At 37.6% G+C, this 16,066-nt stretch overlaps 1 protein-coding gene and 1 pseudogene across 1 annotated transcript in view; one reads left to right on the top strand and one right to left on the bottom strand.

Annotated features, from left to right (window-relative positions):
* Nucleotides 1–8,076, top strand: part of LOC119055773 (hemoglobin subunit epsilon) — a 55,551-nt gene extending 47,475 nt beyond the window's left edge. Inside the window, exons 2-4 of the mRNA XM_053671458.1 lie at nt 6,431–6,667; nt 6,791–7,013; nt 7,867–8,076. Of these exons, the coding sequence (XP_053527433.1) occupies nt 6,576–6,667; nt 6,791–7,013; nt 7,867–7,995 (444 nt within the window). The 5' untranslated portion in view covers nt 6,431–6,575 and the 3' untranslated portion in view covers nt 7,996–8,076. The remainder of the gene's footprint in view (nt 1–6,430; nt 6,668–6,790; nt 7,014–7,866) is intronic.
* LOC119055767 (nascent polypeptide-associated complex subunit alpha-like) lies at nt 3,531–4,176 on the bottom strand (annotated as a pseudogene).
* Nucleotides 8,077–16,066: the final 7,990 nt, after the last annotated feature.

Raw genomic sequence — 16,066 nt, 5'->3', positions numbered from 1 at the left:
CATTGAGATTTGTAACTATAATACTAATTTATGTGAACAATAAATTCTTCCCTTATATCAATCAGGTAAAAGTACAGAAAATGAACTGTGTGGAGGCAAGTAGCTGGTGCCATCATACTAAGTAATCATCTTGCCAAGTGGGTCATATATGGTTTATTTATCCATCTGAATGAGAAGGATCACCTTGGCCTGAACATAAACATTATGTGAGGCTCAAAGCATATCTAGACTCTAAGCCAACAGAGTGAGTTATTATTTTTATACTGGTTTTTATTTTTGTTCCCCTATACATTTTTGTTGGCCAGCTCTCTAAAGATTTACACACCTCTTTTTATATAGCAGTTAAGATTATATACTAGATAAGATTATAGTTAAAAGTTTCTAACCTGGGAGTCATCTGCCTCTTTCAGGAGACTTTGAGGGGTTTTTTTGGTCACTAAATATATTTTTCATTTCAACTAAATTTGAAAAATGCTGTTTATTCTCCTGGCTTTCTGAATCTTGCATGTTAACTAGTCACTGTAGCCCTTATATTTTGACAATATTCATATATTTATAAACACACTTACACATATATTACACAGATTATATCTATTAGGCATTTCCGAGTAGTTAATCATGCAGGACCACCAAGCACTTTCCTTTAACTACTCATTGAGGAACCATGGATGGGGTCTTTGAAGGCAAGAAGGAAAACACTCTGGCTCTTGCTGTCTTTAGTTAGTCCCCTCCTTTGCCATGGCTCTGTACAGTCCTGAGCCCTTATCTGTGCCCACAGTTTCTGACCTCACCCAGCTCTCACCAGCCCAGGTCACCAGGAGAAAAACACTGGGTCTGTCTGCCTCTGTTAATGAAAAATGAAACAAAATGAATGCCTCCAATACCTCAGAAAACAAATGAATAAGTAAGAAGAAGAGGAAGAAACAAAATGAATAATCAAAGGAACAAACAAACAAACAAGCAAAACAGGGGCAGAAAAAGACTGGTGACATCAGGGCCTGACTGAGATGCCTGTACATAGCAGAGCTCCAGTAGCTTGTTGGTCTAGAAACATAAGCGGTGCTCCTCTCCCTTTCATATGCCTCAGACTCAGTAAAGTAAGGGTTGTGCGTTTTGGGTTTCAGAAAAAAACTTTTTAGGGCTAGAATTAGGAAGGGCTACAAGGGGGTTTGGGGAGGAGCAATTATTAATCACCCCCACTAGTTCATACAAACCAAAGGTTCTGATATCTTATAATTCCTCACTGCTGCTTCCATTTACACCCTACTTATTTACCAAACCTCAAATGTGTCCTTTGCCAGAGAGATAGCTTTTTTTTTTTCAGGAAACATGTTATGCTACAGCTCCAATACTGAATGCCCAAAGTACTAAGATAGCATTCTCAAGTTAAAATAAAATGTCAGTAATGTATTTTAGAATTCAAAAGTCACCAAGAATTTCCCAATTTTCTCACAGTAAGATAGAATCTTAGCATAGAATTAATCTTTGCCTATCACTTCCGAAAAATGAAATTCTTAGAATTCTAAGCCCTATATCTAGAAGAGTATTTCTGAATCAACCCTAAGTGGAAACTGAAATATTGTATTTATGTACAATTCATAGGAACTATAACTGAACAAAGTTTATAAATTTCCACTTAGGTCCTGGGTAGAAGCCATGACATATGGACCAAAGGCCTATGGCTGTACAATAAACTCAGAGAAAGGAAAATTAGAAAGCACTGGCTCCAACAATGGTGTCATTTCTTCTGACTCTTCCAGAGACTTTTTTCTATGTTGTTATTAGTTCATAGACTACATTAGCAATACTATTTAAGATAGAAACACCACAGGTTTCTCAGAATTTTAATCATAAAAATAAATAAAGGCAATTTTACTTAAGGTCAAAAAGCATCAAGAAAACCAAGAAAGTAAAGCTACATTTCAAGGGAAAGTAAAAAATGTATAACTTCCTCACTTGCTGGATGCAGGCTTTAAACTTTGAGGTATACCACATAGAAAAGTGCAATAGCTGGTCTGTTCCAGCTTTCCATTTCCATTGCCCAATGAAGATGCATCTGGCTTAATTAACATGTGTCTGCATCTGGTCACACCACGAGTACAGTGGTCCCAGACAGAGGTCAGTCAAACCATCAATGTCCATGTTGTGAGCCACCAACTAAAAGACGTCGCTCAGAATGAGCCCCAGCTCTGGTTCAGAGTCACATACAAGCTTTGTAAGAGAAGACCTAGAAAGCAGGAGTGTCACCTGACAGCAGGCTGTGCTCTACTTTCTCATTCTGTGCAATCAAACCAAAAATTGTTCATTAGCTCCTGCATGGCAACTGCAAGACTTTTATCCAAGTTATTTCAGGCTAATGCAACACCTGACAGAACTTTTGGTCTCACTTATTTCTATTATAAGAATGATAGAAATTCAGATGCATAATGTAAATGAAGGAACTGCTTTCCTCTGTAATAAAAAATTCTAAGCAGTTTTTTGTACTTTCAGTGATTTATAAACCCTGCCTATAATTTTCCAATTTTAAAATTAAAAATTAAATAATTAATTTGTGATGATGATTAACATTTGAATTGTTTTTCTGAGATAACAGTATAAAAATGCAGTGGGGTTAAAGACCCATTTTATCTAACAACAATGTAATTTACATAATTCTATACACTAATAACACCTGAAGACAATACTGTTTTTTATTGTTCAGTTACAGTTGTCCTGCCTTTTTCCCTGTTGCTCTCCCCTGCCCTGCTCTCTGCCCCACTCCCACAGTCAATCTCCCCCCACTGTCCATGCCCACAAGTCCTCTGTTCATGTTCCTTGATTTGCCCCTTTCCCTTCTTTCCCCTGTTATCCCCAGTCCCTCTGGTCACTGTCACTTTGTTCTTTATTTCCACGTCCTTGGTTCTGTTTTGTCTATTAGGCCCTACTTATAGGTGAGATCATATGGTATTTGTCTTTCACTGCCTGGCTTATTTCACTTGGTATAATATTCTACAGTTCCTATTTATTCTGTCATGAAAGATAGGAACTCCTTCTTTCTTTCTGCTGCATAGTATTCCTTTGTGTAAATGTACCACAGTTTTTTGGATGCACTTATTTACCGATAGGCACTTAAGCTGTTTCCAGCACTTCATGATTGTGAATATCACTGCTATGAACATTGGGGTGCATAGGCTCTTTTGAATTGGTGATTCATGATCCTTAGGGTATAATCCCAGCAGTGGGATAACACAATACTTGCCTCATAGGATGGTATATATGTCATAAATTAGCTGGCAAAATTTAAGAAAATACTTGCTTTTTCCCTGCTAAAAAAAGCCATCTTCCATTAATTAAAATTCTGTGCAACACTCATAAAAGTATAAATGCTACTTGATATCCTAAAGGCAGGGATTAATCTTGAACAAATTTCAAAATACTTTTTCATTCCACAAGAAGTCGTAACTTAATTAATGATAGAAACAGCACAAATTATAAACCAAGCCACAATTACTTTTTTGAAACACCAAAAAAAGGTCCTCAATTTTCAATGGTTACATTTTTAATTCCACGATAGAATTTACAATATTGTTACTGCTCTTCTTCAGGGTTCAGACTGTTTTTCAGCCTTTCAACACATTTGTTTGTGTCATAATCAGTTTTATGTTCTTAGCTTCCACACTCATCTCATCAACCTCTTCCTCTTCACTCTCCTCCTGTGCATTTGGAGTCTGCATGTTTTCTTGAACATTTGAGACAGCCAGCTTCACCACAAACTTTGAATTTCTCAGCAGCTGCTAGCTGTGCTTGCTGAGATAAATCCTTCGTCTTGGTTTCCCTCAAATCGGTATAGGTATCTGAAGTGGGCTCTTATAGACATCTGGCTGTGTGATGACAAAGAGGATATTCTTAGATTTCTGGAAAGTGACCCTATAACCATTGTAGGCAGTTGAAGACCCAGTTTGGACATAACCTCTTATGCCTTCTTTTCACTCTGACTCTGTTTTGTTTACTGACTGGTTCATTGATCTCAACTGCTGCTGCCGCCGGGCTCATTGTGTGGTTGCCTGTGCGGAATGTTGTTCCTCGAGCCCTGGCACTGATTCATCACTGTCAGATTTTGCTTCTGACCTTGTCTCAGGCTGGGTCGTGGCTACTCCCGCTCTGTAGCAGGATGGTTTCTGTGGCTTCACTGGGCATTTTGTGTGGGAACATGGAACCAAGATGGAGGCAGAAAGAAGGCAAGCATCAGCATGACCCTCCCAGAGTTTCTATTTAAAGGTCTTTTTAAGTACTGCCCTGGCTGGTGTAGCTCAGTGGATTGAGCATGGGCCTGTGAACTAAGGGGCTGCTGGTTCAATTCCCAGTTTAGGGCACATGCCTAGGTTTTGGCCAGGTCCCCAGGGGGGGACATGTGAGAGGCAACCACACATTGATGTTTCTCCCCTTCTCTTTCTCCTTCCCTTCCCCTCTCTCTAAAAATAAATAAATAGATAAATAATCTTAAAAAACAAAAGTCTTAAAATACTTTTAGATATAATGTTTTTATTTTATTAATTTTAACTTGATAAATAATAAATAATTATTTTGACTTACTATTTCTCTGACTATTACTCTAACTATCCTGAATAACTATTTCACTTATTTCTCTAAATTTTGGGTTTTTCAGTCAAGAATGGAAGGAAATAATCATGATATTTTATAATAGAAATAAATAAAATGCTTCAAAATGAGCGTCTGAGATAATTTAGCTTTAATCGACAACTACTTAAGCAATAATGAGACTGCACTCAGCCTACCTGACTTCAGAATGAGAATTCATGAGCCTTGTAGTGAGCTATAGATATGCTGCCTTTCAACCTTATCATCTTTCTTTAAAGTCTTTTGCTACAACCTTTAGCAGTAAGAGAACAAAGTGTGGGGCAGATCCCTGGAGGCAAGTAGCTCTGGTCCCAAAGGCCTTTACGAGAAGAGTCACGAACCTTGCTTGCAAAGGGTGTGAAGGTGGAGGAGGCAGACCGACCCCATACTCTGAGTCCAAGAGAAGACTGGTGTCTACACTCTGACTTAGAAGGAGAATAGAATATACTCACAGGATCTGCTTCAGGCAGGGATTTGTTTCCCAAGCTCTCAATCTTTGGAGACCCAGTTTTTATCTGCTGGGCTTCCATTATTCCTGATCTCCATACCCACGGTCTAAGGAAGGGTCAGTTTCCTCACATTGTGGATCTGTAGAAATTTGCTTAGGAAACCTAGAGCCCTAGCTCCATGGATAAAAAAAAAAACTTTTACTAACCCAGGGAGTATTCTTTACTGAATAGCCAGCTGTCTCTTGTTTATTCATTGTTCTTCCACTTTAGTGATCAAATATCTTTCTCACCCTAGAATCCTGTCATGCTAGCCTATATGGTCTAACCCTGACTTTCTCAAGGGAGAAAAACACTAAGAAACACTTGTGAAGGTCACAGCTGGTCCACAAAATAGTGAGATTTATTTACACACATAGAATGCTTCTCCTCCATTCCTCACTACCAATATCAACCAAACTCAAATGTAATAACAGTAGTGGCAACTGAAAAAGTTACAGGTACAGACTCTGTTTCATGATGAATACTTGGGAACCCAAAAGACAGCAGGGGCATCCAAACATAAGGACATGAGAAATTTAAAGCCTCTAACATCTATGGCTATAGCAAATATCAAACATACTCCGACCCCTAGCCTAATGAACACTGCTTCATCTATTCTTCAGTATGATTACAAATCCTGGTTTCAAAACACTTCAGACTCCTAAATTGTCTCACTTGTATGAAGATATGTAAGTAGGGCAGAAAATCAGGAAGGCAGCTCAGAGCAATCTCCCTGAAGTAGCCAGTTTCCTCTGTAGTCACAGAGAAATGGACACAGACAGGGTTCCTGAGGAGCATGGGATGTGAACTCACTCTGTTACATGAATCACGCTGATGTATTGTAATTTGGGATCGGGGTCTCAATCCTATTGTAAATCCTTTGCTACACTGTTCAGCTTCCTGAGGTAACAATGTATGTGTTTTGTTTCTCTTGGAAAACTAAGAAGCAGAGGTTTAGTTACAAGGATAACTTCTGAAGAGAGACAGAACTGGCTGAGATTTCATGTCAACTGTATTTTTTTTCTTGACCCTGTTCGTGCCCCTGTCAGCCTCCTTAACACAAATATTAAGCTGTTTTGACTGGAACTCTCTCCCTATCTTGGGTTTAGCTCCTTTCTGTGGGTCTTACTTGGAGAAAGAGAATGGGATAAATGTTATCCTGGAGGATGATATGGGAAGACAAGAGAGTGAATTAATAAAAAATTGTGTTGACCATGTAGAAGGAGCAAACAGAGGAAGGATGTTTCAGGAACCAAGCACATAATCACAAACCAGAGTACAATCTTCACTGCTGACCCTTTTCTGACCTGACTCCACCCCTGAAGGACACAGCTCAGCCTTGACCAATGACTTCCAAGTACTAAGGGGCCAGAAGGTGAGCAGTAAAGAATAAAAGGCTACCCTTTCCAGCAGCAGACATACCTGCTTTTGGCACTTCTGCGATCTCCGTAGGCTCTCAGATCTGACACCATGGTGCATTTTACTAATGAGGAGAAGGCTGCTATCACTAATGTGTGGAGCAAAATAAATGTGGAGGAGGCTGGAGGCGAGGCGTTGGGCAGGTAGGAACTGGGATTCAATGCATGGGTGAGGATGGTGGATATGAAGATTAAAAATTGATCGGGAAAGTCTTTTAATTTTTTGAGTCTTATTTTTTTCATTTGCTATGCTTCCATTCTGTATAGGCTTTTGGCTGTCTACCCCTGGACACAGAGGTTCTTTGACAACTTTGGCAACCTATCTTCTTCCTCTGCCATAATGGGCAACCCCAAGGTCAAAGCTCATGGCAAGAAGGTGCTGACCTCCTTTGGAGATGCCATTAAGAACATGGACAACCTCAAGGGCACCTTTGCTAAGCTGAGTGAGCTGCATTGTGACAAGTTGCATGTGGATCCTGAGAACTTCAAGGTGAGTTCAGAAAATGTTTATGTGCTCTTTTCTGCTTCTTTACTTTGGGATAATAATGGAAGTTGAGTCTTTTATTGGTAAAACTAACAAAGATCTCAGAATTTATGAGTTATGGGGTTAGGAGGGCAGATTGCCAGGGGGAAAACCAAGGTCACCTCATTCAAGATGACAGTAATTTGTTACTTGGTGACAGTAAAAAGTGACAAGACATCTGAGTTTGCTTAAAGCTTTTCAAAAACTCTTGTCAAAACTGAATGTGTTTACCCTGGAGAATAATACCAGAGAATTGCAAACTTGTTTAAGGAGGAATAAAATTTGGCTTTTGGTAGATATACTTCTATCTCAGGGAAGGAGAAATGCATTATTTTATGAGTTGCCCAATGATTAAAATTCAGGAAGAGATTTGGGGGAAAATGTAAACAAAATGTCTCAAAAATACAACTTCTCTAAAATATGTTCAATTACATGTCAGTATTGTGACCAAGTAGATCTTTTTTCTGGCAATGTTTGGAGACTAGCTGAACTCACTCTGAGAGCCCATGCAGCCCTGAAATCTAATGCTTACAGGAATCAGGCAATTGACAAATGAGAGAGAGAGGGAGACACAGAGGGAGAAGGGCAAATAAAATGGTGAAGTGAAAGCAAAGATGGAGATACAGGTGGGCAGAATGCTGAACAGAGACATCATAGAAAATATATTAAAGTTAGGGGCTAGCTTATCTGAGTTCATTGGTCAGCATGACCCTTAAGCAGTTTCAGGTACAGAGTTGGCAGGGCATTTAGAAATTAAGCCAGCATTTACTACAGTTTATTTTGGAAACTTTTACTCAACATTTTATCCTTCGCCTAACAGCTCCTGGGCAACGTGCTGGTGATCATCTTGGCTTCTCATTTTGGCAAGGAATTCACCCCTGATGTGCAGGCAGCTTGGCAGAAGCTGGTGGTTGGAGTCGCCAATGCTCTGGCCCACAAGTACCACTGAATCCTCTTCCCAGTTCACCGGTGCCCACTTGTGTCCTCACCACTTTCCTTCTGAAAATGGGATCTGGGCTTTGGTCTTGACAGCACATCTTCTGCTTAATAAAGTACTTTCTATCCAGTAATCATAAATTATACTGTGTCCTTTCCATTTTTGCTCTTGTGTTAGAGGAGAAACATGGGAAGAAACAGCTCTTTTGAGAAGTATGCATTATGGAAAGATTCTAGAGGGTCTGAGGTTAGCAAGATGGAGAAATTTTCCATAGTTTGGAAAGGGTTAATTAAGTGGGCATGGATTTACACTGCAGTGTGACAATATTACTGTAGAGGGCAAAGAAGGTGGTAAGCATTGCCTAAGAAAAAAAAAGTAGATTTGTAATACATGTCAGAGTTCAGACTTGGGGTGGTGGGCACACACTGCAATGTACAGATGATGACTCATAGAACTGTGGACTTGGAACCTATATTCTCCTGTCAACCCAATAAATTTAACGACAACAAAAAATAAGAAAATAAAATAAAATTGTAGGGATCCAAGGTCTAAGCTTCAGTTACTATTTCAATTTGTGCTAATGGACATTTTGAGCCACACTTGTCATATGTCAAGACAAAATTGGAGATAAAAGGATGAGTTGAAGGATGGCTGGGACCTTTCCAGAAAAACTCTATCCACCAACAACAGCCTGCACCTTCCAGAAGAGTTTCACTGTCTCACTGGGGAGCCAGGGCTCAAACACATGAAACCATTGTGCATTATCTTCTGGTTGAATGTAACATGCACAAAAACTAAGTTAAAGTTAGGATATCACGTGAATTTTAAAGCAAAAGAGGGGCCAAGCCTTCATGTAGGAGTTAAGATACTATCAAAGGCTCACAGTGCAAACGAGCAAACTAGGGCTTGGTGACTTGCATGAAAACATCTTTCTGGAAGGAGAGGAGAGAATAAAATGTAGGTAGGGTATTAAGAAAGACTAGGTTATGCAAAGCCCTAAATATATAAAAAAGTTGTTACTTAAAAAAAATTATTTTATTGTTTTTCAAGCACAGTTGTCTGCATTTTCCCCTCGCCTCTTTTAAACTTTTTAAAAACTCATTATTGGCAAGAGTAAACAATAAATATTCTTAGAACTTTAAATGACTAAGAAATTAGACCGGGGGGAAGCCTAATGCACACAAAAATAAATTCAAAATTACAGAGACTAGAAATGGATGCTAATTCAGGGGAATATACATAATGTGCTAAACCCAAGAAAAGCAGTGAGGTCTGTAAAACATAAAGAATGAACAAAGAAAGAGTGAGGAGGTCATGGTATCTGATTGACTGGGGTAGATGAGAAGGAATTAGGTGGTAGGAGATGACAGAGTTTCCAGCCTGAGTGAATCTATAAAGAAGAGGCCATGCCCTGACCTGTGGACCCTCATGTAGGAGTGGCATTAACTGAATCCCTTTTAGAGGAGTTATTGCTAGCTTGCTTAGGGAGTCTTGATCTTCAGACCTTGAGTCAAACTCTCATTTCAAGGCTTAAGATCTTTATGCTTTATAAGTTTGAATGCCATTTCTTGACAACTTTAACTCATTTAGGCATTTATTGTCCTTACACAGTGATCAGAATTTGTCCTGTGAATCACTTTCTACTTTCACCTTATGTCTTTACAATGATGATGAGAGACCAATGACTATTGTAGTCGTAGGTTGTCAATAGCACTGGTCTTTGTAAGTTCTGCAGCTTCTCATTATGCTTCTAGACAAAGTAAGCAGGCTATCTATGGCACTGAACCATTTTACCCAGTCACCAAATGAAAGCTACACACCTTTTAAATCCATCAACCTTTTCTCCTCTTTCTTACCCCTCATCTTTTATTTTGAATCTGAATGTCAAGGGATCAAGGATGGTGATGATGGAGTGAGTGGTGGGCAAAACATACATTCTTTATGTCTTAGGGACCTAGATTTAGATCTACATTTTGTCAGTTTAAGACAACCCTAGTTGGAATTAGCTTTGTAATTAACATACACACATACACACCCAGGACTGGATGACTCACATCTTTAATAGATGAAAAGATTATTTTTGTTGGTAGGCAATAAAAGACACCTGAGCAAAATATTATTTGCAATGACCAGATATTAGTCTAGGAATATTAGTCTATCTAAGAGTATACAAGGTTTTCAGATTATGTCACTACCAGGACTAAAATTCCATAATAGCTCTCTACCACTGAAGACAATTTCTAAGTTACTAGGTCTGTGCTTTCTCTACAACAATATATCCTGCCATTCTCACCTATACTATGTACACATCAACCACATTTACCCATTATTTGTATCTCTAGCATACCATAGGTTTACTTACTTTCCTCAGAGTTTTGGATTCACTATTCCAACTTTCAGATTTATATCCCATTATCTTCCCATGGCAGATTCCTTCTTTTTATTCTGTCCCTAGCTCACATATTACCTCCTTAGCAGTACTATTCCTGATATAACTTTGTCCCTCTCTCATTAAGTTCAGATATTAACTTTCTTCAGCAAATACCTTCTGAAATTACTTTGCTGATGGTTTATTAATTTTCTGCATTTTCCACTTAAAAATTATGAACCTTGAGAAAGTTTTGTTCCCTTTATTATTTATTTTAAGTCCATAGTACTTAGAACAATTGTGATAAGAACTTATTTAACAGATAGTTATTAAATGAATGTTTAAGAACACATGAACATGAATGTTTGAAAAACCATGGAGTGGCTTTTGTAAAGAAAGAGCTTTATAGGTGAGGATTTAGGTAATGTCAGAAGCAATGACCTCGGGAAAATGGGATGATAAAACAGCTGTGGACAAGGAGAAATTGACAAGATTTTGTAAGATATTGCCCCAAAAGTACAAGAGAAATATACCTTTTTTATGGTTATCAGGTCTGGCCACAGAGGCTCAGTGGATTTTCTGGCTGTGCTACAGGTTATCTCTTCATTTTCTTCATTTCATTGATATGTTACCTTAAAGAAAATATTCTTGGTTTTGTCTCAAATTCTTATCTGTCTTTCACCTGTAGTCTTTCCCATTTCCTTAAGAACAGATAAGTCTTACAACTATGTGAAGTGGAGTAAAAGGATTGCTTCTCTAGTAGCAGAAATTCAGCTTTAATGTGTTGGGTTGAGTGCTTCAAATTTTAGAGTACTCTGTATTCTAAATACACATGGAAGTGGAGTTTTCTGTTTGTGTGTGTTTTAAAATTTATTGTTGTTCAGTTACCACTGCCCCACCTTTTTCCCAATTGCTCACCCTACTCTGCCACCCGACTCCCACAGCCAATCCTCCCCATTGTCTAAGCCCATGAGTCCTCTATTCCTGTTCCTTTGCTTGCCCTTCCCCTCCTTTCCCCTGTTATTCCCCTTCTCCTTCCCCTCTGGTCACTGTCAGTTTGTTCTTTATTTCCAAGTCTCTGGTTCTATTTTGGTCATGTGTTTCTTTTGTTGATTAGGTTCCACTTGTAGGTGAGATCATATGGTATTTTTCATTCACCCCCTGGCTCATTTCACTTAGCATAATTCTCTCCAGTTCCATCCATGCTGTTGCAAAGGGTAGGAGCTCCTTCTTGGTATTCCATTGTGTAAATGTACCACTTTTTTTTATCCACTCTTTACTGATGAACACTTAAGCTATTTACAGCACTTAGGTATTGTAAATTGTACTGCTATGAACATTGGAGTGCATCGTTTCTTTTGAATTGGTGATTCAGGATTCTTAGGGTATAGTCCCAGCAGTGGTATCACTGGATCAAAAGGCAGTTCCATCTTTAATTTGAGGAAATTCTATGCTGTTTTCCAGTGGCTGCACCAGTCTACATTCCCACTGACAGTGTATAAGGGTTCCCTTTTTTCTACCACCTCACCTTCATTTGTTTGTTGATTTGTTAATGATGACCATTCTGACCAGTGTGAGGTGGTATCTTATTGTGGTTTTAATTTGCATCTCCCTGATGGCTAGGGATGTTGAGCATTTTTCATGCATCTATGGGCTGTCTCTATGTTCTCCTTGAAGCGTTTGTTCAGGTCCTTTGCCTGTTTTTTAATTGGATTGCTTGTTTTCCTGATGTGGAGCCATGTGGGTTTTTTAAATTTTCTTTAATTTTTTAAGTCTATTTCATTGATATGCTATTATATTTGCCCCAAAATTTTTCCCCTTTACACACTTCTGTCCAGGGCACCTCCTCCCTCCAGCAATCCTCCCTTAGTTCGTGTCCATGGGTTGTGTGTGTAAGTTCTTTGGCTTCTGCATTTCCTATGCTTTTCTTAACATGCCCCTGTCTATTTTGTTCCTACAAATTATGCTTCTTAATCCCTGCACCTTTTCCCCCATTCTTACATTTTGGAGATCACACACTTGTCTGAGGTATCATTGACAAATATGTTTTCCTATATGATTGGTTGTTGTGATCATTGTTACTTTTCGGTATAATTTGAAGTCAGGGAGTATAACTCTTTTTTCTCATGATTGCTTTGGCTATTTAGTGTCTTTTGTGGTTCCATCCAAGTCTGATGATTTTCTTTTGTTTCTATTTCTTTAAAAATACATTGGAACTTTGATTTGGATTGTGTTAAATCTGTTTATTGTTTTGAGTAATATGGACATTTTAACTATGCTGATTATTCCAATTCATGAACATGGAATATCTTTCCATTTCATTGTGTCTTACTCAGTTTCTTTTAATAACACTTTGTACTCTTCAGTGTATTGTTTCTTCACATCCTTTGTTCACATCCTTTGTTTATTTCTATATATTTTATTCTTTTTGTTCCAATTGCAAAATAATTGTTTTTTGAAAAGTTTTTTTTCTCTGAAATTTCACTGTTAGTATATAGAAATGTAGTGGATTTTGTGTACACTCATTTTGTATCTAGCAACCTTGTGTTTATTTATTGTTTCTGATAATGTTTTGATAAAACAATATAATACATCGCCAAAATAAGGGATAAAAATCTTTTGATCTTAAATATACCACCAAAATAAAGGATAAAAATTATATGATCTTATCAATAGATGCAGAAAAGACATTTGATAAGATACAACATCCATTTATGACTAAAAACCTCAGTAAAATGGGTATAAAAGAAAAGTCTTTCAATATAATTAAGGCCATATATGACAAACCTTCATTAAATATATTAATATTAAGTATAATATTATACATAATGTTGAAAAATTGAAAACTTTTACCCTAATATCAGGAACAAGACAAGGATATTTACTCTTGCCACTCTTATTCAACATCATACTGGAAGTCATAGCCAGAGCAGTCAGGTAAAAGAAATACATAAAAGGAATTTACATTGGGAATGAAGAAGTACAAGAGCTACTTTTTGCAGATGACATGATTATGTACCTACCTAGAAAACACTAAACACTCTACGTGGTAACTGAGTTTATTTGATCTTTAGGTGTCTATATTAAAGGAAAATAATTGAGTCAAGTTTCCTAAGCTTCAGGACTACCGATCAGGTAATGTCTGAAATTTATGCACAGCTCTCAGAGAGAGGAAATAAAAGGAACTCTGACTTTGCCACATTAAAAATGTGTCCTTTCAAAAACTGCAGTGGATTAGAGATAAAGTTATTTAAAGTGCAGTGGTGTCCCAGGTATGGTTGTGTAGACTACTAGTTAAAGAAAAAAGAACCTCTGCCCCTTTATGGTTGTTTTACAAGCACACAAGAGAAATGAAGGAGGTGCTTTCTGATGTTAATTCTTAGACTAAGCCCAGTTAAAAAGTGGATTCACAAGAAACAACTATATTTTTTGAATAACAATAATGATAATAGTGGTAGTAGTGATGATAGTAATAATAATAATAATAATTAATATTCTGCTAAGAATTCTTTTGTAATTGTCTTCAGTTCTATTTTATCCATGAGCTATTAAATATGTGAAAACTCCAGGAATTATATGTTGACCTGTGAATGCGTATGTATTTGTGTTTTATTTTGACAGGAAAATAAAACAACAGGGCAATAAAAGAAATAAACACTTGAGACATACACTTAGAAGGAACATACACTTGGGAATTTTTCAAGTTAAAGATATGGAAGAGTTCTGATGGGAGAGATGGGCATTGTGGGAAGAGAACTCCTCAGAACCAAACAATTATATGAGCCTGAGTCAACAATTCTGTGAAGGCAAAGGATGGAGGCAGAGTACCCATGTGGGGGCCTGGAGAGAAGAATTAAAGAATTCTAATTCCATTCTACTTATGGGAACATATTTTCTAAAAGAAGCTGATATGTGACAAGCTTTTGTGAGGATAGATTAGGGATGGGAGGGGTTGGAGTTCAGAACAGGGGAAAACTCTTTCAAGGTCAACTCCAGAGTACTGATCCTGGGCTTTCCTAAGAACTTTATGGCTAGGTGAGCAATGGGAGTAAAGGCCAACTGTAACTGAACAACAACAAATAAGAGAAAGAAAGAAAGAAAAAAATTTATGTCTTAAGTGGTGAGAGCTACTTAGATTAAACTGATTGCATTGTCATCAGGAGAGACAGTGCCCAAGTGTGCAGATTGGCTGCAGCATTACAAGGAAGAGCGGTTCTTAGAAACTGTTTAGAGAGATGGGGATTTACGTGGGTGAAATGAAAGAGAAGAAGCCCAGAATTGTGCTCAGGGCAACAGATCAGCACTCTGAGATCAAATGGAAAAGGAAATAAATTGCACAGAGTAAGGACAGATCTTAGGAGTTTCTGTTAGACTACATGTTAACATTTGTTCATAGGCACCTGTAATGGACAGGAAGGTTAGAAAGATGAACCTGGCTGTGGGTGTTGAGTAGACTAGAGACCATGCTAATATCATGTCTGCAAATCTTTAGTAATTTCTCATGCCTTAGAATATAGTATCCGCTCTACCCTGTACCTACTTTTCCATCTTTGTTTCCTCCTACTCTTTCTGTACATATTTTACTTTGACCTTGTAATGCCCTTCTCTAAATGAAATTCCAAGCACTTTTTAAAATATCTCTCCCTTTCTTTTCCTTCCTTCCTTTTTTCTTTCCTTCCTTCCTTTTTTTATTCCTTCCTTTCTTCCTTCCTCCCCTCCTTCCTTCCTTTTTTTTCATTTATTCTCTCCAGCTCAGAATTTTTAATCTGCTCTCCCTGCTTCCAGATACTTTTTTCTCCAAACTACTTACACCTGTTTCCACCTTGCCATTAAGGTCCCACTTCCAATACAACTTTAGGACATCTTTCTGTATATTGTTTTTCTTTTTCCTTGTTGAAGCAGTACTATTACGAATTTTATTAAAAATCAACCCCTGAGTACATACATCTTTTTACTATTCCAAAAAAATGAGAACTATACCTAAAGCATTTCTGCATATTTATATTGTTTTTCTGTAGTCACTTGCTACTGTGTCATCAGACACATTTTCTTCCTTCCATGTAACACTATCTGAAATTCTCTTATTTATTTGTTTAATTATTAGTGTCAGTCTCTTCTGCCCACTAGAATGTGAGCATGTAAGACTTGATCAAGCTGCTTTGTTCATCTAGATTTTCAGTGTTGAAAACAGTGCCCTACATTATTAGCCTCAATAAATATTCAATTTTTAGTATATGATGAATGATTAGAAAACTGTTAGATAACTGTGATGATGATCTAGCATTGATGTGATAAGCACCTAGATGACATGTGACCTCTTTTCTTGAAGCAAATCCTTTTGGGGTTGATTTCAACTCTTTGCTTTACATCTCTGTACCAAACTGCTCACATCAAATAGCTTAGCACTGAGAGCTCATAGACAATCAGGTTTGTCATGGCAAACTATCTTTTGTCATCTCAGCAATTATTTTCCACATTTCACATTGAAATCTTTTCCAAGCTGAACAGGTAAAAGTCTGTCACTGTATCAAATAAATAGAAAGGATTTCTTTCATAAAAACAGAGACTCAGCTCTATTTGGTTAATATGTTAATCTTTAAATACCTCTGTAAATGCACATGGAGATTATTAAACTATATAGTTTTTTTGTAAGATTGATATTGGAAAGACACAAACAAACAAACCTGGCACTCAAAATATGGGAGCGATTAACCT

Source organism: Artibeus jamaicensis, unplaced genomic scaffold (assembly GCF_021234435.1).
Source record: "Artibeus jamaicensis isolate MK-2021 breed Jamaican fruit bat unplaced genomic scaffold, CSHL_Jam_final contig_69, whole genome shotgun sequence".
NCBI classification, from domain to species: domain Eukaryota; kingdom Metazoa; phylum Chordata; class Mammalia; order Chiroptera; family Phyllostomidae; genus Artibeus; species Artibeus jamaicensis.
Note: the sequence above shows the minus strand (reverse complement) of the source record. Positions and strands in the feature narration are given on the sequence as shown.